We start from the raw sequence: 25,233 nt of genomic DNA, 5'->3' as shown, positions 1-25,233 counted from the left end.
TGTACTATTTGCTATTTTAAGTGGAGAAGGTAGCACTATTTAATAAATAAGGCATATATCAATTCTACTCCTATTCATTGAGATTATTCAACAATGATTACTCAGTTAGACTGCCTCTGATAGTGTTCTCCCTATGATGTGTGCTAGAAAAAATTCTGGACATTGTGAGAGGTAAAATAGCATGTCTCATGTGCCACAGGAATAAATTTTGCAAAAATCTTTCAGTGTAGCCCTGAAGAAGGCTTAAAATGTTAAATATCATTTAATTTAGTGGTTTAAAAACAATCTTTGTTGTGTGTAGTAATGATGAATACTAGGTTGCAAATTTCATCTAATTAAATTTCCTGCTACTATTGAGTAACCACAGAATCATAGCTTGTGTAAGGATATTAACCAACCATGCACCTTGTACAATACGGTACTGGGGAGTTGATTCTGATAGCTCTGATCTGAAACTTTGACACCCCAAGTTTTAAAATTAAAATGGAAAAATTATTTTTCAAATACAAGATACTGATCTAGCCTACAGATTTCATTATTGTGATAATCCCCAAAATAATACAGAACAAGACACAAATCAGTGATTTTTAACTTAGCAAAGTGAGCTTGGCATTTTATCCTTATGTCAAAACACAAGACTAGGCTTTCAGTGAAACAGCAGATGAGAATTCTCCCTCTGCAGTATTATCACATGCGCCATCAATTGCTGCCATGCCTAAGTCTAGCATCATGCCAGCACATTAAGATAGAAGGTAGTCTATGCAGTTTTCACTGGACCAGAAGGACAGAAATAAGAAAGGGAGGTGGGGTCCAGGCATGGTCGCTCACGCCTGTAATCCTAGCACTTTGGGAGGCCCAGGCAGGGGGATCACCCAAGGTCAAGAGTTCGAGACCAGCCTGGCCAACATGGTAAACCCTCATCTCTACTAAAAATACAAAATTAGCCGGGGCATGGTGGTGGGTGCCTGTAATCCCAGCTACTCAGGAGGCTGAGGCAGGAGAATCGCTTGAACCCAGGAGGCGGAGGTTGCAGTGAGCCGAGATCCCACCACTGGTGACAGAGCAAAAACTCTGTCTCAAAAAAAAAAACAACAACAACAACAAAAATGGGCGGGGGGCGGAAGAGATGGAGAGAAAGAAGAGAATAAATTTTTAAAAAGCAGACTGTGCAAAACAAACCAGATCATGGCTGCTTAGCTAATATGGGCCAACTGCTGTGGAAGAAAAATGTCGTACACCCCAAGTTGTGTAGGTTTCTATAAACATCTAAACACACACACAAACACACAAAACACCAACCTAATTAGGAACATTAATATATGTTGATCCTTTACTATGTTACAGTTTTGAAAATAAAAGCTAAAGTTAAACTATCTTGCACTCTCTAAATTGCCTTATTTTCCTAAGAAGCTAGTGTTTCTTAAGGGGAAGAGGGCTTGTCATGATGGTGATGATGATTAGGATTCCCTCTTTGACTTTTTTTCCCCACTCAAGTTTTACCAATAACTCACTGAAACCCTTATTAAATATGTGCACTTAAGCACAAATGGTAAATGCTGATGATAATGACAAGTTCATTTTAACAATGGACGTGTTATTTAAAAATAATGCTTTTCAAAATAAAAATAATGTTAAAAAATTTAGATTTTTTTTTTTTTTTGAGACAGAGTTTCGTTCTTGTTGCCCAGGTTGGAGTGCAATGGTGTGATCTCAGCTCATTGCAACCTCCGGCTCCTGGGTTCAAGGGATTCTCCTGCCTCAGCCTCCCAAGTAGCTGGGATTACAGGCACCCAACACCATGCTTGGCTGATTTTTTTGTATTTTTAGTAGAGACGGGGTTTCACCATGTTGGCCAGGTTGGTCTTGAACTCGTAACCTCAAGTGATCCACCAACCTCAGCCTCCCAAAGTGTTGGGATTACAGGTGTGAGCCACAGCACCCAAAGTTTTTTTTTTGTTGTTTCGTTTTTAAACTAAGAGCCAGGTAAATAAATCTCCTTGTTCTATTGCTTGATATCATCAGTGTCTAAAACTAAGCAGTGTGAAAAGATAGAAATAATCAACTTTTGACAAAAATTAGACATTTCTTAAGCTACAGAGCCCAAACTTGTCATGTTTCACAAGAGTCTGATAAATAAAACTTATTACTCCTTAACTGTTTCTTCTCTTTTCTTTTTTTTTTTTTTTTGAGACAGAGATTCATTCTGTTGCCCAGGCCGGAGTGCAGTGGTACAATCTCAGCTAACTGCAACCTCCACCTCCTGGGTTCAAGCAATTCTTGTTCCTCAGCCTCCAGAGGAGCTAGGATTACAGGGGTGCGCCACTACGCCCAGCTAATTTTTGTATTTTTGTAGAGATGGGGTTCACCATGTTCGCCAGGCTACTCTCAAATTCCCGACCTCAGGTGATCCGCCCACCTCGACCCCCCAAAGTGCTGCGATACAGGCATGAACCACTGCACCCAGCCCTTAACTGCTTCTAATGGAACTTTAAAATTTTTTTTTCCATATTCTACTTATGTAGAAACATTTCATACATAATTATATTGCTCAGGAAAGGTGAATCAAAAAAGGATCAAAATACATTTTACTCCCTTTATTCAATTCACACAATGCTAAACTTTAACTTGCTACCTTCAACAAAATATTAGTATGGGCCAAAAAGATATTTTTCCCCCATCAAAATTCTAATGTGTTTTTAGATTGCTTTGGACTGATTTCCCAACATATTAAATATTAGATTACATCCCAAACTCTATCTGGTTACTGTATGGCATGCAAGAAAACAACTCTAAACTGTATTGGTTATTAATAAGTTTAACTTCATTCACATTAAGTGTCACACAAACACTACCTACCTAACTGGCTGAGACCCGAAATTAAGCAATGATCATCTTATGGGTTCTGTAGGCTTGTCAGTTGATGCTTGTTCAGTTTCCAAGTGTCCTTCGTCATGTTAATCAAAGTGATTACCCTGAAAAAAAGATGATCACAGCTATTTTTCAAGAGCAATAAATGTCAAATTTATTAACAGCCTAACCAAACTAAGAGTTATTTTTAAGTTTGTTTTTTTGTTGTTGTTTTTGTTTGCTTTTTTACCTAAAAGGAGACTGCAATCATTCTTTTTCAGTAGACAATCAAAACCACACCACAAATTCCAACTTTAAAAAATTTATAAAAACGTATTAGAGCCGGGCACAGTGGCTCACGCCTGTAATCCCAGCACTTTGGGAGGCCGAGGCAGGAAGATCACTCGAACCCAAGAGTTCAAAACCAGCCTGGGCAACACAGTGAAACCCTGTTTCTGAAAGAAAAAAAAAAAATTAATTAGCCACACATGGTGGTGTGAACCTGTAGTCCCAGCTATTCAGGAGGCTGAGGTGGGAGGATCACTTGGGCCCAGGAGGTCGAGGCTGCAGTGAGCTGTCATCAAGCCACTGCACTCCAAGCCTGGGTGACAGAACGAGACCCCATGTCAAACAAAACACAACACAACTTATTAGGAATCTAGGCCTAGTAATCTGAACTTTTCTTCTCCTAACAAGTGTTGAAATTGTAAACTAAAACACTGTCAACCATTTGGGACACCAATTGTCTTAGACTAACTACATTAGGAAGACTACGGACTTATGAGCTGAGGCAGAGCGCGGCCCGTTCCCCCAGGGCCCTCCAGGCTCCTCCTGCCCGGGCCGGCGGATGAGCTGGGGGCTCCGGGACAGGCGACGCCCTCCACCCTGCACACACGTGGGGCCCCGCTGTGGCTGCCCCTGGCCAGACCCAGGCCTTGAAGGTTCCCCACCCCATCTCGGTGACTGACGGTGACATCGGCCTCTCTCAGCCCAGACCCCGCCTGGCCGCGGGGTCTCCTGGCCCAAGCCTGCCGGGCCTCGACGAAACCCCACCAAGCCGCCGGCACGTAGCGCCTTTGGGTGGCAGCGGGAGTGGCGGGCTGGGAAGCCTGGCGGCCGCCCGAACACCACCCAACGGAGGACCCGAGGGTGCAGAGGGCCCGGGAAGGCGGCCTCAGGACGCAGGCAGGCTCAGCTGCCTCGTTAGGCCTCGGAGCCGCACAAACCCAGTCCCGGTGACCGCTCTGTCCCCATTGGCTGAGACCACCTAGTCCTGACCTCAACGGACAAAGGCCTTAACGGGCCTAGAAGGAGAGCGGAGTTCCGAACGACGACCGGTAGAATGGTTAGCGGCCATCGGGCGGTTGGTCTTAGTGCCACTAGACCTTGCTGCTGGAAGAGAGAAATAGCAGAATGACAGGCCATGTTTTGCCCGTTGGAAATGCCCATCACCCTTTGGGAAGATTTACTGGCCTTTTATAGAAGGCCTGTGTATATGGTATGAAAAAGCTGCTCTCAACTCCACCCCAACCTTTTAACAGAAAATATCTGCCACATTTAGCCCTTCTATAGATGGAAAGAGCCACGCTGTTTTACTTTTATAAGCAATATTGCATTAAATTTTTAATAATAAAGAAAATCCTTCCCGGGTCGAGTGGGGACTTAGAGAACTTCTCTGTCTTACAAGAGGTTTGTAAAATGCACTCCCAGGCTTTTCAAGAAATTAAAAGCAATCTCTTGACAGTTTCCAAAGCAACTATTCATCAAGATGATCTGCCTAGAGAGATAAACATACCCGTACAATACTGTATTTGATCATAAGCAAGTTGTCACTGCAACTAAAATAAGTAAAAACAGTTTCAACAAATGATAGTTGCAGACAACTAAGAAGTTCTCTCTAATCATAGTTTTCACAGATCTCCCTGCTTCATTAGGGAGGAATAGCTCATAATTTGGTTTTAAATCAAAATATCAATTTTCTGGTTCCCTTCTTGCAATAAAGTATAGGGCATGAGGATTCGTGAGTCCCACAGTGACCTAAGTCGAAAGACTAAAGACTTGGTCTTTTGGTCTAGCCTAAATGAATTCAGTGTGTGGAATGATACGATAACTGGAATGTTAACAAAAAGTTAGTTTGTTTTTTCAAGGTAAAATTAAAATTCTAATTGAGGAATTGCACATGTACCCCAGAACTTAAAGTATAATAAAAAAAGAAAAAGAAAAAAAACTGGACTTCCCCGGGGAAAAATCCGTTTGATGATGTGGCTTCACCGAGTATTCCTTTGTGAACTCCTAGATGAAATTTTCAAGGCAAACAGGAAAAGCACTGAAATTGCTGAATGGGTGAGCATTGTATGCCTGATTTATTAAATATATGCATTGGTAAATATATAAAAAAATTCTAATTGAATAAATAAAATTCAGTGATGGGGAACTCTAGCATGTAATTTGCCACATTGTATCATAAATGTTGTTTCTCTCACTAGACTCTGAAGTCCTTCAGGACAAGAACTGAGTCTTGTTTATCCTTTACAAACCTAATACTTAATATGGCAGCCAAACACTAGGGAACAATTAGGTGCTAATATCAAGTGTCAATGATGAACAAATTCTAGAACAAGATGGTGGTGGTGATGGTCATACAATATTGTTAATGTACTTAATGCCACTGAACTATATACTTTTTTTTAAGAGAAGGGGGTCTCGCTATGTTTCCCAGGCTGTCTTCAAACTCCCGGGCTCAAGGATCCCAGGCTCAGCCTCCTGACTAGCTGGAACTATGGGCTCCACTACACGTGGCTTGAATTATATACTTTAAAATAGTTAAAGTGATAAATTTTATTACATGTATTTTACCACATAAAAATAATAAAAATAAAATTGTATGGCAAAGTCTATCCAAATGTAGAAAGGGAAAAAAAAAAAGGAGAGAAATGGAATAGAAAGGGACAGGAGTATGTTTTCCAAAGACAATAAAAAATAAAAATTAAAAATAAAAAAATTTAAAAAAGGACTTACGAGTAGGTATTTCAGGAATAAGAAAAAGCACTCATCAACAAATGATTTTTAAAAAATTTAAAATAGCTATTAATCCTGAAAGTCTGTCTTAAATTAACCTCAATATTTTGTCCAATGATTTTTTTTAAATAACGCCTGCTTCTTGGCATTTTAATTTCTACTACATTTAAAATTTTAAGTTAATTTAAAGGTGTTAATTGCAAAGTACTTCTAAATTACTAAATAATAAATATTCAAATACTGAGATTAGCTCAAACCTCATTATGTTATAGAACACCAATGTATAGCCGAATATCAATTCTTTCACTCTACAGGTCTATACAATTTAATGATAAAAGAATAGACGAGGCACAGTGGCTCATGCCTGTAATTCTAGCACTTTGGGAGGCCGAAGTGGGAGCATTCATTGCTGGAGGCCAGGAAGTTGGACTTCAGCTTGGGCAACCTAGCGAGACCTTGTCTCTACAAAAAAATTAGCTGGGTGTGGTGGCATGTGCCTGTATTCCTAGTCCTATAGTCCTAGCTACTCAGGAAGCTGAGGCTCCTGCCTCACTTCGGCCCAGAGGTTCAAGACTGCAGTGAGCTGATGAAGCCACTGCACTCAGGCCTAGGTGGCAAACCAAGAGTCTGTCAAAAGAAAAAAAAATCCATCCTAAAAACTGTAATTGTGTACTACTTTTTAAAAAGTAATTAAACCTTTAGTTTGTTTAGAGACAGTCTCTCTCTGCTACCCAGGCTGGAGTGCAGTGGGGCCATCATAGCTTACTGTAACATTGAACTCCTGGGCTCAAGCAATCCTCCCACCTCAGCTAGGACAACAGGAATGCACCACCACCATGCCTGGATATGTTTTTGATTTTTTTTTTTTTTTTTTTTTGAGATGGAGTCTTGCTCCGTCACCCAGGCTGGAGTGCAGTGGCGCGATCTTGGCTCACTGCAACCTCCACCACCTGGGTTCAAGCAATTCTCTTGCCTCAGCCTCCTGAGTAACTGGGATCACAGGCATGCGCCACCACAGCCAACTAATTTTTTTTCTTTTTCTTTTTCTTTTTTTCCAGTTGAAACAGGGTTTCACCATGTTGGCCAGGCTGGTCTCAAACTCTTGACCTCAGGTGATCCGCCTGCCTCGGCCTCACAGAGTGCTGGGATTACAGGCCTGAGCCACCGCACCCGACCTGTTATTGATTTTTGTAGAGAGGTCTCACTCTGTTGCCCAGGTGGTCTCAAACTCCTGGGCTCAAGTGATCCTCTTGCCTCTGCCTCTCAAAATTCTGGGATTTTTGAGAGGCAGAAGCATAAGCCATCAAGTCTGGCCTACAGTATTTAACTTAGGACAACTATGTGATGGTTTTAAACAAAAAGAGAACTGCCCCCAAATGTATCACTATCAAAGATGATATAAAGTACAAACAGATTATTAGAGAACTACCAAGTAATTCTACAAAAAAGAAAATGGGCATGTTCTAGGAAAAAGCATTTCAGCTCATCCCTACTGCATGAAAAATCACACAAGTTTTTCCAAACAGATAATGAGTCATTAGCAAAATCTTCTTTTAATCTTAGGCTTAAAGTTATTTTAGAAAACCCTTCTGTAGATTACAAACTACTGTCAGCAAACGCCAGGTTCCAAATAAGACACTTAACAAATTTCTAAATTTGTTAGCTAATTAACTTTTCAAATCATTCTGGATCTGTCAGATGCAATACAAATCAGGATTAATAATATAGTTTTAGAGTTTTAATCCAAAAAAAGACCCACACATCTATGATTAATCTTCAACAAAAGTATAAAGAGAATTCAACAATGATAGTGTTTTCAATAAATGACACTAGAACTCAGTGTCCATATGGAAAAGAAAAAAAGAGCTTCAATCCATACTTTGAATCATAATAAAAAATTAACTCAAAATGCGCAACAGACCTAAATGTAAAACTGAAAATGAAATATTCTAAAAGAAAAATACAGAAGAAAATCTTTGTGACCACAGGCTAGACAAATATTTTTAGAGACAGCCCAAAAGCACAATATATGAATATGAAATAAAAAATTCATAAGCTGGACTGGGAGAAAATATTTACAAAGCTTATTCCTTTAAAAAAAATGTGTTGATTCCTGGCTAACACAGTGAAACCCCATCTCTACTAAAAATACAAAAAATTAGCCGGGTGTGGTTGCAGGTGCCTGTAGTCCCAGCTACTCGGGAGGCTGAGGCAGAAGAATGGCCTGAACCTGGGAGATGGAGATCGCGCCACTGCACTCCAGCCTGGGCGACAGAGCTAGACTCCGTCTAAAAAAAAAAAAAAAAAAAAAAAAGTGTTTATTTTCAGTAACTAAGGCTCACCCATGCTACAGGGCAGTGGCACAATCACGGCTCACTGCAGCCTCTACTTCCTGGGCTCAATTATTTTTCTGACTCAGCCTCCCAGGCAGCTGTGGGACTACAGGTGTGCATTAGCACATCTGGCTAATTTTCGTTCTTTTTGGTGTGTGTGTGTGTGTGTGGCTTTTGGAGGGGGGGGAGTAGAAACAGGGTTTTGCCATGTTGCCTGTGTAAATAAAATGAGAAGAGGCTGGTTCATACAAGACAATTTTTATTTTATTCAAGTTAACCACGGTAAGGACTGAGTTCTTTCACATCCTTGCCCTTGTCCACTCCTCTCTCTCCATTTTTTCCATTTCTTTTCTTTTCTTTTTCTTTTTTTTTTTTTAACAGCCTGTGTTACCCAGGCTGTTTTCAAACTCTTGGGCCCAAGCAGTCCTGGTGCCTCAGCCTCCAGAGTAGCTGGGATTACAGGCCCACAGTCTTTTAAAGGTAATTAGCACTGTTAAAATTATGCCGATTAAGGACATTTTTTTGTAAGATGCTTTTCTTGAGACATTTTTGTTAGACTGAACTCATAGGCAGAACTTAAAAAAAATTTTTTTTTTGTAAGAACTTTAATCTTACCTCTAGATACATTATCTAGTCTGACAGCCTGGTCACAGGTGAGGAAAGGTTGTGCTAGCAATGTCTTTAATTTTTGAGTACATTGTGGCCCCTTTTATTAAAATATACTATTAAACACAAATAATACAAATGTAAAACGGATATTGTTAAAAGTTCACGCTACACCGTAACAAGTAAAAACTGAAAGAAAGCCCTCCTTTCTCCTGTTTCATTTCTTAGAGGTAACCATTGTTTTCAATTTGTTACCAGTTTTTTAGTAAAGTTTAAAAATTTTAAAATACACATGCTGTTTTGAAGATGTGCTTCAGAAATATTGCATATGAGTTTATTATAATTATTAACTTTTGTTTTGTTTACTTATATATAGATAAACTTTATTTTTTCAAGTAGCTTTAGGTTCACAGCAAATTTGAGCTGAAAGTAAAGACACGGCCTCCTGCACATTTGTTATAATACATTTGTTACAATAGATGAAAGGTCTACTTTTGGTGTAGTTCTATGTGTTTTGGCAAATGTATAGTGACATTTATCTATCATTATAGTATCATAGAGAATAATTCCACTGCTCAAAAAATCCCCGGTGTCCACCTGTTCATCCCTTTACTTTCTTCCCCTCAAATTCCTGGCAAGTACTGATCTTTTTACTGTTTCCGTAGTTTTGCCTTCTCTAGGATGTCATATATTTCCAATTGTTATGTAGCCTTTTCAGATTGGCTTCTTTCACATACTGCTGAATATGTATCCAAGATTCCTCCATGTCTTTTCCTGGCTTGATAGCTCATTTCTTTTTAGTGATAAATAATATTCCACTGTCTGGTATATCACAGTTTACTTATCTATTCACCTACCAAAGGACACCTGAATTGCTGCCAAGTTTTGGCAATTATGAATAAAGAATGCTATAAATATTGGTGTTTTGGTTTTTGGGTAGACATAAATTTTCAGCTCCTTTAGTTAAATACTAAGGAGTGTCATTGCTGGATTGAATGGTAAAAATAGGTTTAACTTCGTAAGAAACTGCCAAACTGTCTTGTCTTCTTTTTTTTGACAGTGTCTTTTGCAGAGTAGACGTTTTAAATTGTAATAAAGTCTAACTTACCAATTCTTTATTTCATGGGGTGCCTTTGGTTTTCCATTTAAAAAGTCATCACTAACCCCAGTGACACCTAGTATTTTGTTTACTTTTACTTGGTGTTTGTGTCATTGTGATGAGACTACATTTATTTTAGTGGTAGGAGGAAAATGTTTTGTGCTTCACTACCAGGGATTACTATAATTGTTGTGATTACTGTGATTGTTTACTTTTGTGGGAGTTGATGGTGTTTATGTTTTTGTGTTAACGTTAAAGAAATCAATTAGCCTTTTTAATAGGGTAACTTTAATTCAGCTTAAATCTGCAAATTTGTGGGATTTTAGACCAAGAAATGGCATGAAAGAGTGTCTAGTTCAAGTTCATTTTACAAATGAAGGTACAAAGAATGAGGAATACGACATGATTTGCATGAGGTCATACAGTGAATTATTAATGAAGACAGGACTTAGAATTGCTGATAACCATTTTAAAGAACTGAGATGAAAGATGTATTGATAATTTTTCTTGTATAATAAATACATTTGATGATGTGTTTATTTCTTACTCTTTTCGACTTAGTATCGTGGCTCCTAATTTTTAAAAGGGTAAGTTTTAAAACAGTGAAAAATATAAACAGATTTTATACTTTCCAAGGAGTCTACAATCTAGTGGGAAATATGTCCAGAGACATGGGCTCTGATCAGTGTTGCTCAGTGGAAAGGGACAACCTTTAGGAGACAGGTTCAGAGGACGTAACAGTGCCACCAAATAGAGACAACTGGGGGGGTAGGGTGGCCTTCAGCCAAATAGTAAAATACATAGAGATGGGGGAGGTAAGCTGGGGTGGGGTGAGAAGGGTGGGTGCATTTTAAGTAGAGAGAAAAGTGAAGCAAAAGCTGAGAGGTGAAGAAAGAGCTTTGTACAGTTGCTGCCGAAGAGGCAAGTGGCCAGTTTGGCATGGCCTGCTCCAAGTACCTTTCAGCTGGGGTTACAATGCTAGAATTCCCTTTCTGCCACCATTGGGTCCACTGTTAGGCTAATGGTGTTTGTCTCATCACAATATAAATACTTTTTAAAAGGCACTAAACATTGTTCTCATAAGGACAGGGTCATTCTTTCCACACTGTTGTCTTCCTCAGTTGACCTCTCTTAGAGCCATTTGCATTCTAAGACTTATCTGACCACATCAAATTAAGAGCTATGGTTCCCCACTAAAGGAATTTCAAACAGCTGGACAGAATTTTTTTGGACAGACGGACCATCCACTGAAAGTGCTTGGCCTTGAAAATCTTTATAGGTAAGAAATTTGGCTAGGTGACATTTGGGTTTTTTTGTTTTGAGACAGGGTCTCACTCTGTTACCCAGGCAGGAGTGCAGTAGTGTGATCACTCCCGGGTTCAAACCATCCTCCCACCTTGACCTCTTGAGTAGCTGGGACTACACGTGCGTACCACCACATCAGCTGATTTTTGTTATAGAGATGGGGGTCTCACTATGTTGCCAGGGCTGGATGAGATGTTTTCTGAGAAACGGTCACATTGACACCCGTACACTTACCACATTTCCTGGACAAATCCTAGCCCACACTCCTCCAGCTCCATTGCCCTCCAGCAAGCAGTTATAATTAAGTTCTACAGGGAACTTAATTATAACTTCCCAAGGGAAGGGGAAGCTGGGTGGAGCACAGAGCACACACCTAACCCACCCCAAGGTAAATTAAAAGGTACCACCGTATCCTTAAAGCCATAATGGGTGGAGGGTGGGAGCAGTGCTGCCAGGCCTCTCCAGCTGTGTAGTATGCCAACCTAGCCAGGCCTTTCCTGGGCCCTGCGTTTGGTCTGAAGACCCTATGCAGGAAAGCGCTGCCCTGCCCTAGGGACAGAAGACTTGGCCTGGGGCTGGGCTTAGGATACCAGGGTTCCAGTCCCTGCCTTGTCACTCACTTTGTGACCTGGGACAAACACCTCTCTGAGCCTCAGTTTCCTCATGAGGTGTTAGGCCCTAGATTATCTACAAAGGCCCTCCCAACTCTTCATGTTCCTTTTTTTTTTTTTTTTTTTTTTTTTTTGAGACAGAGTCTCGCTCTGTCACTCAGGCTAGAGTGCAGTGGTGTGATCCTGGCTCATTGCAACCTCCACCTCCCAGGTTCAACTGATTCTCCTGCCTCAGCTTCCCATGTAGCTAGGACTACAGGCGCACGCCACTATGCCTGGCTAATTTTTGTATTTTTAGTAGAGATGGGTTTTCACCATGTTGGCCAGGCCGGTCTTGAACTCCTGACCTCAGGTGATCCACCCACCTCAGCCTCCTAAAGTGCTGGGATTACAGTCCTGAGCCACCGTGCCTGGCCTTTTTTTTTTTTTTTTTCTGAGACAGAGTTTTGTTCTGTCGCCCAGGCTGGAGTGCAATGGCGCTATCATGACTCACTGCAACCTCCACCTCCCAGGTTCAAGCGATTCTCCTGCCTTAGTCTCCTGAGTAGCAGGGACTGTAGGTGTGCACCACCATGCGTGGCTAACTTTTGTACTTTTAGTAGAGTTTGGGTTTCACCATGTTGGTCAGGCTGGTCTGGAACTCCTGACCTCAGGTAATCCACCTGCCTTGGCCTCTGCTGGGATTACACGTGTGAACCATCGCGCCCAGCCTTCATGTTCTCATTCAAGTGAATGGTTTGGAGAAGGGAGAGAGGAGCTGTATACAAAAGTCCCCCTTATCCGTGGGGGAACATGTTCCAAGACCCCCAGTGGAGGTCTGAAACCATAGGTAGTACTGAACTATATTGTTTTTTCCTATACATACAAACCTATGATAAAGTTTAATTTATAAATCAAGCACAGTAAGACATTAACAATAAAACAGAAGTATAACAATATACTGTAAAAAACAGTATGTGAATGCGGTCTCTCTCAAAATATCTTACTGTACTGTAGATCTTAGCAACCTCAGCATTATTTCCTAAGTCAAAAATCTTCACCTTTTCACATAAAGGAACTTTATGGTTTCTCATTGGCATATCCGAATTGTCACATTGCTACCACTGCACTTTAGGCCCTTTGAGAGGGGTCTCACTGTTGTGGAGGCTGGAGTGCAGTGAAGTGATCATAGCTCACTGCTGCCTCAAACTCCTGGGCTCAAGGGATCCTCCCACCTCAGCCTCCTAAGTAGCTGGGACTACAGGCACGCCACCATGCCCAGCTAATGTTTTTTTAAGAGATGGGGTCTTGCTATGTTGCCCAGGCTGGTCTTAAACTCCTGGCCTCAAGGGATCCTCCTGCCTGGGCCTCCCAAACTGATTACACGTATGAGCCACCACACCTGGCCCACTATTAAATAACATAAGAGTTACTTGAACACAAGCACTGTGATACCTCAATTTGGTAGTCAATTTGATGACCAAGATGGCTACTAAGTGACTAACAGGAGGGGAATGGGAACAGAGTGGAGTCTGAGAAAGAGCAAATTGCCTTTAAAGATTTATGGTGTGAACAAAATGGCCTCTCTCCTCAGGTGACCTAAGGTTTCCCAGGCATTGACTTTTTTTTTTTTTTTTTTCTGGAAAAACAGCAGCAGCTAATTCTGAGTCCTCCCTCCTGAGCCCCTGGTAGAGTGTTCTCTCCATGGAGCCCGGCTCCCCCCTCGGAGCAGGACGAACAGCTCTGAACACCCCTGCCTCCCTCTGGCTGCCGGCTCTGTGGTCCTGGGCAAGGCTGACCTGAGGCTCAGGGGACGCCAGAACCGTGTGCCCTCACGATGCTCAGCCACCCATGCTGTTCATCCCCTGCTCCCCACCCAAAGACCTCCACATTTCTCCTACTGTGTCTCCTTCCAACCTGCTCCTCCTCCTCTCCAGCCAAACCCCTCCACTGTCACCTTCCCCAGTAACTGGCACTTGGCTGAGGACTCAGCTTCCCCACAGCCCTCTCCAGCGCAGGCTATTCACCTTCTCACACTCTTCAAGGTCAGGATGAGCGGCCTCCCCGCTCCGCAAGGCCCTGTCCACACTTTCCCCTCCACTCTCATCCCATGCTCACCTTCCTTCTGGTTACTCCCCCGTGTGCAGTGGCATTTTCGCCACCACCACCCTGGGTGGCCTTCCCTTGACCTCATCTCCAAAGACCTTCCCCCTCCACTCCATTTCAGCCGCACACTCCCAAGGGCAGAACCTCTTCCTGACCCCAGGAATTCAGGTATTGCACGCCCTCCTCATAAGCTCCCACCCTTCCGGTCCAGTGACTCCCATCACCCTGGCACGTGTTCCTCAGCAGGCCTCAAACCCATTCACTCCTCCACTGTCTCCCTGTCTTACAGCCCCCTTTGGCCTCACCTCTCCCTCTCCCCCTACCTAGCTTGAACTGCACCCTCCAGCACCTCAATCACTCTTCTTCAACTCTTCAAACCATCTTTCGCTTTTCTGAACCCAAACTCTGTAGGGGTCCAACAGCCTTCTTCTGGGTAGACCCCGCACTAGAGAAACGCAAAGCACACAGCCTAAGAGATTGGGGCCTCCAGGTCAGCGGCCCCCACCTCAGCTGGGCCTTAATGCCATAATCCCTCTGTCCTAGCCCATAGCGCCCCAAGGGAAGGGGAAGCTGGGCGGCGCGCAGAGCACCCACCTAACCCTCCCCAATCCTTCCATTCCCTCCGCCTCCTCCAGGGCTTTGAGCCGCATTTCCTGCTCTTCTCGAGTAGGGGTAACCTCTCCCACTGTCCAAACTAAACTAGCTCAAGTCTTTCTCACCTGAAAAATAAACTCTCGAGTGCCTCTCTCTCCAGCTACTGCCCCATGTCTCCTCCCCTTCGTGACCAGCTGTCTACACTTCCTGCCTCCATTTCTCCACTTTCTTACTCCCTGGCTCCTGCCCCCACGACACAACTGTTCCCCACAGGGCCACAGGCGGGCATTACTCAGTGTTGACACGGCTGCCCCTCCCTGTGACATAGCCCCCTGCTAGTCCGCTCCTATCTCAGTCCCCTCCTCCCATGACCCGAGGCTGGAGCTCCCCAAGGATCTCTCCCAGGCCCTCTGCTCGCCATCAAAGGCGGATGCCTCACAAGCCTACGTCTCCAGACAGGCTCACCCAACTGCCTCCTCCATCCAACGCTGCAGCCCACTCAAGGTCCACGTAGTCCAAGCTGCATTCCTTCCTCGCACTCCCTTGCCCTGTGTCCCCTCTTAGCAAATGGCAGCCTGGGCGATCCTGCCCCGAGACAGGCCTGCGCCCAGCGTGGAGATGAACATCAGTATTTGCTGAACGAGTAAATGAATCCTTAACCTTCCCTCCTTCTCCACAGCCGGTGAGGATTCCTGTCCATTTTACTGCCTCCTACGTCCCTCGAGTCCTCCCCTCTGCTTCTTTGTTCACCGCGGCCAGCTGCCTCCCCAGACCCGCAACCCCGGCTGGGCCAGGAACCTGCACCGCGGCGCTCGTGCCCTGCTCTGCGACCCCTGCTCCGTGACGCCCGCACTGCACGGGGGCACCGCGGCCCAGCACAGGCGCTCGTCACTAGTACACGAACTAGCTAGGACTATAGATGCACACCACCACACCTGGCTAATTTTTTATTTTTTGTAGAGATGATGTCTTACTGTTACCCAGGCTGGTCTTCTGGGCTCAAGCCATCCTCCTGCCTCGGGCTCCCAAAGTGCTGAGATTACAGGCGTGACCCACCGTGCCCAGAGTCAGCTTTATTTTTTTTTAATGCTGACTTACTGCAGAAGGCCCATGGGCTACTGCAGTTTTCATATTGCTGTTGTAGTGGCGAACGGAGCCACGAGGGAAGGGAGCACCGCCGGCAGCTGCCCGGAGCCCAGGATACCACGCAGTCAGCACCGAGACGTTAGGCTGGCGCTCGCCTCCGCGATCTGCACTGAGTAGCGGCGCGCCGAACGACGAGACTAAGCCCCGCCCACGCGGCGCTCCTGGCGGCCAATGGAAATGGCTTACGAGACGCCTTCTGCACGCGCTATACTTATACGGACCAATGGGTGCGCCCTGTGGGGAGTGCCGCCCCCTGTCCGCGAGCCTCCTCTTCTCGCCAACCAATGGGAGCGGTCTGCGTAGCCCTCACGGGGGCGAGGCGTCGCCCGAGGCGCGTGGGTCCGGGAAGGCGCGGGGATTTGGCCCCTCTTCTCACATCAGCGGGTCCAGGCCCAACCGACAGACGATGGGAGCTCCAGCAACCAGGCGCTGCGTGGAGTGGCTGCTGGGCCTCTACTTCCTCAGCCACATCCCCATCACCCTGTTCATGGACCTGCAGGCGGTGCTGCCTCGCGAGCTCTACCCAGTCGAGGTGAGGGGCGCCCGTCTTATCCCGGCCCGCCGAGGCTCTCCCGCGCGCTGCGTCCACAGGGCCTTCACCTCCTCCGCGCTCGCGCACCCTGGGTTCCAGTTGCCTCCCTCGGGTCCTGCCCATGCCTCCCCCGCTCCTAACCCAACTTTAGTTCGGTGTTTTCCTCGGGCTTTTTCTGTATCCCAGACCCTTCTCCCAAGCGGCAGGGGCGAACGCTTTGTTTCCTTTAAAGTCACTTCTTCCATCGTTTTAAGGTTTCCCGCGATTCCACCTCTTGGCCGGTTGTCAGTGTCTGAAGGAAGTAGTCTGGATGAAGTGGTGTCTAAAGTCACATGTTAGGTTTGCTTTAAGCTTCTGCTTTTTTTTTTTTTGGAAAGGCTTTAAAATACCAGTCTGATCCTAAAGAAAAAATCCGAGTAGAAATAGACCTGTCTGAAGGTTTAGCACGTTGGTTGGTGCAGCTGGGGCGTTCAAAGGTCGTCACTGCTTCAAGATCAGGTTCCAGCAATTTCCAGAGCTCAAGAGTAAATTGCCATCTTTTCAGATTGGCTCTTCAATATTGGGTTCGAGTAACAGTGATCTCCTGAGTAAAAATAAAGGTGAAAATACCGATTTCCTGGTTGTTGGGGAGCATTCTTTTAACCCCAAACTCTGCTTTAATGCTTTTTTTCTTCAAAGCTACAGTTTTAGTTTCCCGGTTCGTTGGGGTTTTTTTTTTTTTTTTCTGGCATCTGGACCCTGTGACCTTCTTCCATGGAATTCCTGTCCTCAGTTCTGTTTCTCCAACTTATCTAGAACTGTAAGCAGGACTGACTTGTCTACCTGAAGATTTTATTTTGCGTCTGTTTCTCCTTAAATGCTTTTTATCTGCCGAGGAGGGGTTCTTTACCTGAGGGTCATGAACTCCCAAAAATGGGTGCAAAATGTGTGTGCGTTTTGTTTCCTGGAAGGAGAATATAGCTTCCATCGACTTTTCAAGGGGCTAACTCTCCCAAAAAGGCCACGGCTCAAGAATGTTCCACCACTCCCATAAGTCACCCTTTTTTGTTTGCTTCTAGAACCAAACACAACTGGAAGACCTCTGACCTCCTTTTGCGTGGGAAAAGCGTAGGTAGTGTGTGGCAAGGTGCGGTCTGGGGACTTGGTTCTTCCAAGAACTGGTGGTGACTTGGGCAGGTCAGGGCTCTATATCCTCAACTGTTGAGAGAGTTGAGTTAAATTATAAGCTCAAACATATACAGGGTTAGTTCTCATATTGCTGTTGTAGTTACCACAAACGAAGGGGTCATCGCAGCTCTGCAGTAACCATTAATTGCCCTGAAGAAAGGAAAATCTACTACAGTGTTGTAGTTACCACAAATGTAGTAATTTAACAGATTTATTTGTTTACAGTTCTGGAGGCCAGAAGTTCACAATGAAATCTTACAGTTCTCAAATCAAGGCAAGGCTCACTCCTTCTGAGGGCTCCAGGGGAGAATCTGGTTCTTGCCTCTTCCATTTTCTGGTGGCTGCCAATGTTCCTTGGCTTGTGTTCACATCACTTCAATCTCTGCTTCGGGTCATCCCATTGCCTCCCTTTCTGTAGTCAGAGTTCCCTCTGCTTTGCTTTTATAAAGACACTTGTCATACATTCAGGGCCCACCAGATAACCCAGAAAATCTCCCATCTCAAAATCCTTAATTACATCTGCAAAGTCCCTTTTGCCAAATAAAGTAATAGTCACAGGTTCCAGGGATTAGGATGTGGTTATCTTTGGGGGCCATTATTCAGCCTACGACAGGGCCAGATAGGACAGACTCTTCCCGAAGACCGAAGAGGTCATCGCAGCTCTGCAGTAACCATTAATTGCCCTGAAGAAAGGAAAATCTACTACAGTGTTGGCCTATCTGTGGTTTTTGAAACCTGTGTGGCCAGCAATACTCAGACAGGCTGCCTGTTTACAATCTCTGGTGTTATAGGACCTTTTAATACTTGGTAATTAGCCTGCTACTCCATGTAGCCATTCCAGACTTCACAGCTGTTGGTTTCTTTATCCTTCCTGGATGTGCCATTCCCACAAGTCCGTCTTGCTCACCCCTAACAAAATACACTTAAAAGGTGCTCAGCATCATAAAGATCCCATTTCAATGTTTACATTTGATAACATTTTCTCAGTCTTTTTTTTAGAAACAGGGTCCTTTGTCACCCAGGCTTGGAGTGCTGTGATGCAGTCATGGCTTACCACAGCCTTGAACCTGAGCACAAGAGATCCTCCCATCTGTCTCCTTAGTAGCTGGGACTATAGGTGCACACCACCACACCTGGCTAATTTTTTATTTTTTGTAGAGATGATGTCTTACTATGTTACCCAGGCTGGTCTTCTGGGCTCAAGCCATCCTCCTGCCTCAGGCTCCCAAAGTGCCGAGATTACAGGCGTGACCCACCGTGCCCAGCGTCAGCTTTATTTTTTTAATGCTGACACTGCAGAAGGCCCAAGGGCCAGTGCAGGCAGCATCTGGCCAGAATGTGTGTGTGTGTGTCTGTGTGTGTGTCTGTGTGTGTCTGTGTGTTTTGTGTTCGTGAGATGTTAGGCATTAGCACAGGGGCATCCTGGTTGTGTGTGTATCTGTGTGTGATGATGTTTGAAGGCATTAGCTCGGGGACATCCTGGCATAGAAGGTCTATGTCTCCATTCTTGTTGCTTTGGTGTAGGAAATGCTGATTTTGTTGCTTCTCTATGGGGCAAATAATAATAAACGCCTTGAGTTATTCTCACATTCTCTTTGAAAAATGCCAAAATTTAACATCTGTCATTTTCTTCGTGAAATAGAAGGAATTTTTCCCTAGAGCTGAAAAGCCCGTAGGAGATCACCTAGTGGTTGGGCTGAAATTTGCAAAATAAATTTTTCTTCTTGGATTGCACCAAATCACTGCTGGGAAAAACTCATTTTTTTATTTACTTTTTTTTTTTTTTTTTTTTTTTTTGAGACAGTCTCTGTCGACCAGGCTCGAGTGCAGTGGTGCGATCTCGGCTTACTGCAACCTCTGCCTTTCGGGTTCAAGCAGTTCTCCTGCCTCAGCCTCCCGAGTAGCTGGGATTACAGGTGCGTGCCACAACGCCTGGCTAATTTTTATATATTTTTAGAGATGGCGTTTCACCATGTTGGCCAGGCTGGTCTCAAACTCCTGACCTCAAGCGATCTGCATGCCTCAGCCTCCCAAAGTGCTGGGATTACAGGTGTGAACTACTGCGCCCGGCCTGGAAAAACTCCTATTTTATTATGAAACAGTAATAATTTAGTTTGGATGAGAACATGGAAAGGAGAGGATGGGAAGCATTTTGTAGTATCATTTGCAGCAGGATAACATTGCTTCTGGTAAAAATAAGGAAAAACAAGTGAGCATCTGGCTCTGAAATCAGTCTGTGTTCCCATTCTAAATTACAGAAATACAAGATCGGTGAGTAGCAACCCCTGGTTTAGAGATCCATGTGTGCAGGCCAGGTGAATCTTTCAATGGATAACAAGGGTGAGTTGAGTCAAATGTGAGTCAGGTATAAATGGAAACAGTTTCATTACCTTTGGTGGGGAGGCCATAACTAATAATTTTTAATGACCAGTTGTGAGCTGTGATTTTAATAGGATTAAACTTGAATATCTCCAAATATGTATTAATTACATTCAATTAATCATTATGTGCTAGCCATTATTTTAAAGACTACATGTATTAAGTCACTCTCTTACCAGTAGTGAAGTAGGCACTATTACTGGCTCTATTTTATTGATGGGGACACAAGTGTAGGGAGATTAAAGGCCTTGCCTAAAGCCAGGCACTCTACCCCAGGTCCTACACGCCTCACCTGTCTGCCAGGTGCCTGGGCTTTCTACTCTCCTACTCACAGTTAGTCCCAGCCTCATTCTGGCATCAGGTGGCAGGTATATGACTGTGGGCAGATGGTTGGTTAAGATCATGATAATTTATTATTACTACATCTGGGTGATAAGATTGTTTTTTAAATTTCGCTGATCTCATCTTGTAGGCCTTAGAAATTAAAGTGCTGTACAAGTCTGCCTCAATTTATGAAAGTTGGATCAGCGAGGTTGTATACAAATTGAATAGAAAGTGAAATTCAAATGGCCAGAATGCCTTTTTTTTTTTTTTTTTTTTTTTTTTTTTGAGATGGAGTCTCGCTCTGTCACCCAGGCTGTAGTGCAGTGGCTTGATCTCGGCTCACTGCAACCTCCACCTCCTGGGTTCAAGCAATCCTCCTGCCTCAGCCTCCAGAGTTGCTGGGATTATAGGCGTGAGCCAACACACCCAGCTAATTTTTGTATTTTTAGTAGAGACGGGGTTTCACCACATTGGCTAGGCTGGTCTTGAACTCCTGACCTCAGGTGATCCACCCACCTTGACCTCCCAAAGTTCTGGGATTATAGGCATGAGCCACTGGGCCTGGCCCAGAATGCCTCTTAAATTTTGCAGTCAGGCCAGGTGCAGTGGCTCACACCTGTAATCCCAGCACTTTGGGAGGCTGAAGCGAGGATCGCTTGAGCCCAGGCGTTCGAAACCTGGGCAATGTGGCGAAACCCCGTCTCTACAGAAAATTAGCTGGGCTTAGTGGCGCATACCTGTTGTAGTCCCAGCTACTGGGGAAGCTGAGGTGACAGAATCATCTGAGCCCGGGATGTTGAGGCTGCAGTGAGCCGAGATCAAATCACCACACTCCACCAGCCTGGGCAACAGAGACTGTCTCAAAAAATAATAATAATAATTTTATAGTCAATCTTTTAAAGCAGGTAGTTTCGTCCAGTATTTTTAAAAATCTAAAAAGCAAAAAAGGGATCATAAAACATCTAGTCCAAGTTGCTCATTTTACAGATGAGGAAATAGAACCCTGGAGAGGGACAGTGACTTAGCCTTTGTGTTTCTTACAATTCAATCCTATTCAAACCACATCCCATCCAGAAAAGTGCTTAGAAGGAAGCAAAGGGTATTGCTATGAATTTCAATTTCAAATTAAGTACAAATTTGGAGATCCTTTGGTCAATAAATTGGTTATCTAGCCAGAGCCTTTCTGAAATTAGTAATATGCTAACAGGATATTTGTTTCTGGATGTTTGCTTAAAGTGCTCTTGCAGCAGTGGGGCTTCTATTTCACAATAGCGAGCCTTTATCTTTTGATTAAAAATTAACAGGAAAAATATTCTTGGATTTTCCATTGTAAGATAAATTCTTACCCTGGAGTTGCCTTTATTAATCATAATATCAAGACTTAACTTGTCTTTGAAGGCCTGTGTGTCAGGACAGCGGCACGTCTAGGAGGTTAAATGTGACAGACGTTTAGTAGTCCACATAGAGCCAAAGCACTAGGCTTTGGGTTCCTATAAAAGCCCAAGATGGGAAGCCTTAAACTCTGCTTCTTTTCTCTGCCTGTAGCCAGGTCAGCATAGATCCACATCCTTTTTATTTGACAGGGCAATTACAAGCGTGGGGCCCAAGCTAGAACTGAGACACTAAAGCCCTGCATAACCAAGAAGCTACTAGGTAGTTTGTAGTTTGGGGCAGAGTTTGTTCTTCCACTAAAATCCTGTCTCCTAAAATAAACCAAAAATTAGAATTAGGGGAGTTAAGGAACTTGTTTGTCATATTGGAATTAAAGTGTCCAAAATCACATGGCCACAGAGGTTAGATTTACCTCCCCGTTCACTCCCACCCCCACCCCGCAAAAAGAAGAGGGAAATTCAATTCATTTCTGCATTTGAGGGAATCTGGCCTTTGGTGTTTGGTGTGTAGTTGCCATTGCAAAAGGGAAAGTGTCAGGATGGTTTTCACGTGTATTTGTTTTTTTAAACAAAGAATGACATTGTTGGCAGAAATGTCACATTTGTTCATTCAGTGAACACCCTGAGTGCCTATCAAGTGCCAGATACTTATTGTTGCTCCTGAGAGTGGCCAACACACCTGGATGTGTTATCTTGGAATTATGAACAGATTCTGGGTAACACAAAGAAGGGGCTGGAAGAGTTGAGAAAATTTCAGAGAAGGGAACATTTGAGTTAGGGATAGTAAGTTTTTATTAAATGACCAATCTAGGGTGTGTCACAAAAGCCAGCTGGACATGCCATCTGCTGCCGGGTAGTGGGGGGGTGGCTAATTAATGACAGGCTCCTTCAGTGTATTTTCAAATGAGCTGGCGCCAAGCCTGTTGAGGCCAGGTGGCTGTAATTCATCATGATCGTTTTCTTTTTCAGTTTAGAAACCTGCTGAAGTGGTATGCTAAGGAGTTCAAAGACCCGCTGCTACAGGAGCCCCCAGCCTGGTTTAAGTCCTTTCTGTTTTGCGAGCTTGTGTTTCAGCTGCCTTTCTTTCCCATTGCAACGTATGCCTTCCTCAAAGGTTGGTGAATGGTGGGAAAATCCCATTTTTACTCAGAAATCAGGTCCCAGAAATCTTTTGCGAAAGTATCTCCAAAGAGAAGGGGATGGTCCCCATAGTTTGTGGGAGAATGCCACAGGATCTGGGGTAAATAGCCAGGGTAGATCTTGTAAAGGGACATTAGTGTGGCTCAGGCTCATGTCTGTGGTCAGCGGGGCTGCATGGCTGCCTCAGTCGTCTGGAAATCCCTTGCATACACATGAAACCTGAGACCACTTAAATGATGAGCTTGTTCCCTTTTGTTTTGTTCCCCAGCAGAATTAATTTTTTTGTTGGCTTTTATCTCTCTGCGTTGGATAGTATCATACTGACTTATAAGCTGTAGCATCAGGCTAATCCCTAACGTGCTTCTCATTTTAAAATTATTCTTAGTGTTCTCATAATCAATGCTTTTTGAAAAAGGTGACCATACACGTGTACTTGATAATGAAGCTAAAACTGCTGAAAATGCTCGTTTCCCATTGGCACCCACTGGGGTCACTGAATCTGCCTCCTGATCCTCTCACCTATATATAATTACTGAACAAACAGATGCCATGGTGCAGGGATTTCCCTCCCCTTGGATTTTATACTACACAGGTTTAACCGGTAATGGCAGTTTTATTGCCCTAGAGTTTTTCTAAGTTATGTTCTAACCCCCATTCTTGGTTCTTTGGCGAGCTGTCAGTGAGCTGTCATGTAAGTCTGCATGTTGGGCAGTGTGGCACATCCAGGTTTCCAGTTCCGAGTTTCCACTTCGAGAAGGGGGTAGAAGAAAGCAGGCAGGCAGAGACAGTGGGAAGGTCATGGACACCTTTGAGTCATGAACAGACCTCACCATTTTTCTTTTCCCCTGACTATCTCAGGAAGCTGCAAGTGGATTCGAACTCCTGCAGTCATCTACTCTGTTCACACCATGACGACCTTAATTCCGATACTCTCCACATTTCTGTTTGAGGATTTCTCCAAAGCCAGTGGTTTCAAGGGACAAAGACCTGAGACTTTGCATGAACGGTTAACCCTTGTATCTGTCTATGCCCCCTACTTACTCATCCCATTAGTACTTTTAATTTTCATATTGCGGAGCCCCTACTACAAGTATGAGGAGAAAAGAAAAAAAAAATGAAGGAAACAACCACTGGCCCAGGGTAAAGATGCCTACAGGGTGGTTGCTTGTTGGATACAACACAAGGAACACTGCTCAGAACCCACATCTTCAGCAGCATTTGCAACACTGGCAGCAACGCACAAGAGCAAGATGGTGTCAGGAACCACGTCAAACCCTCACCTTCTTCCATTTTTTTTTTTTTTTTTTTTTTTTTTTAAAGACAGTCTCACTCTGTTGCCCAGGCTAGAGTAAAGGGCAGTGGCATGATCTCAGCTCACTGCAACCTCCGCCTCCTGGGCTCAAGCCATCTTCCTTAGCCTCCCAAGTAGCTGGAACTACAGGTGTGTACCAACAGGTATGGCTGATTTTTTTTGGTTTATTTTTGTGTGTGTGGAGACAGGGTTTTGCCATGTTGCCCAGGTTGGTCTCGGAACACCTAGGCTCAAGTGATCTACCCATCTCAGTCTCCCTAAGTGCTGGAGTTACAGACGTGAACCACTGGGCCCAGCCCAAACCTTCACCTTCTAAGGGCACTGGGATGAACAGACCAATCGGCTTGAGAGTGGGCAAAGGGGTGTGGGCTAGGTTATAAGGAAGTGGTACCAAATACCTGTGTGCCTGAGTTCCACCGCAAGATTACTAAAAGCAGGACCAGACCAGAAACTGCTAAAGAACATGGCCTGTTTGACATATTCATGAGTCACCTGACCCACAGCATATATGCTTATTATGACAACCTTCCACTCCTGATTCTCAAGAGTGTATCACCTGTCAGCAAAATGAACAGTGGGATATTTTGGGCCATTTTAAATGTGAAATTTTGCCTCTTTAATGTTAATTCAAAACTATATCAATGTTTTCTTGTCCCCACCTCTAACCCAAGGAAAAAAGAGAAAACATACTATGCAAAGGAAGTTTAAACTTAGTTTTCCTTAAGGGTCAGCCCAACAATGACTTTCAGTCAGAAATGGATTAAACTGGAAAATGTTTTTGTTTCTGTTGTAAACAGATCATCCTAGGAGAAGGTTTTTTTTGTTTGTTTGCTTTTAAGTTAGTTTATTTCTAAATCTTAGTCTTCCACATTTCTAGAGGCCACCTGACACAAGTCCCTTATCTGAAGTCTAGCGTCTCAAGGCTGATCTGGAAGTGTGCTAGTATGCTCCCTAGTGGATAACTTAATCCTTTAATACAGTTCGGTCGTTCCCATCTTGTTTTCAGAAGAGAAGGTAGCTGCAGCCAGGCATAACATACCCACTGTGTGCAGAGGGTCTCTTCACGTTGATGTTTGGCATTCCATCAGCTTTCTCTAAGTCTTTGCTCAAGTCCAACCTTAAAATGATGTTAGACAACAGGTCCCAGTCAGTTCCGTCTATTTTCACCCATTTTGCTCACAAGCCATATTGGCCTGATTAGTAGTACTGTCTGACTCATGTGTGTGATCTAAATAAAGGTAGCTGCTGACCACTGCCTGGTTTGTTTTGTGGACTGCGGGATAGAGAATCCAGGGTTCTCTGACGAGGAGTTAAACGTATTTCAAGAGCAACAGGAAAAAAGGT

The 25,233-nt window shown here is 44.0% G+C and overlaps 1 protein-coding gene and 1 pseudogene across 1 annotated transcript; one reads left to right on the top strand and one right to left on the bottom strand.

Annotated features, from left to right (window-relative positions):
• Positions 1-15,732, bottom strand: part of LOC131384416 (keratin, type I cytoskeletal 18-like) — a 60,007-nt pseudogene extending 44,275 nt beyond the window's left edge.
• A 248-nt stretch (positions 15,733-15,980) lies between these two features.
• On the top strand, positions 15,981-25,141 carry TMEM97 (transmembrane protein 97). Its single transcript, XM_032163231.2, has 3 exons — positions 15,981-16,176; positions 22,407-22,551; positions 23,436-25,141. The coding sequence occupies exons 1-3, from the start codon at positions 16,051-16,053 to the stop codon at positions 23,693-23,695; spliced, it is 531 nt and encodes a 176-aa protein (XP_032019122.1). The 5' UTR covers positions 15,981-16,050; the 3' UTR covers positions 23,696-25,141.
• The last annotated feature ends 92 nt before the right edge of the window (positions 25,142-25,233 follow it).

This window comes from Hylobates moloch, unplaced genomic scaffold (genome assembly GCF_009828535.3).
Source record: "Hylobates moloch isolate HMO894 unplaced genomic scaffold, HMol_V3 SCAFFOLD_10, whole genome shotgun sequence".
In the NCBI taxonomy this organism is placed as follows: Eukaryota; Metazoa; Chordata; class Mammalia; order Primates; family Hylobatidae; genus Hylobates; species Hylobates moloch.
The sequence above is the reverse complement of the archived record's forward strand: the minus strand, read 5'-3'. Positions and strand labels throughout refer to the sequence as shown.

Excerpts from the sequence above, each read along its gene's own strand:
- TMEM97 (XM_032163231.2), top strand. The coding sequence starts at position 16,051 with ATGGGAGCTCCAGCAACCAGGCGCTGCGTGGAGTGGCTGCTGGGCCTC. Across the intron at positions 16,177-22,406 it reads GCGAGCTCTACCCAGTCGAG|TTTAGAAACCTGCTGAAGTG; the intron begins GTGAGGGGCGCC and ends TTTCTTTTTCAG. Across the intron at positions 22,552-23,435 it reads AACGTATGCCTTCCTCAAAG|GAAGCTGCAAGTGGATTCGA; the intron begins GTTGGTGAATGG and ends TGACTATCTCAG.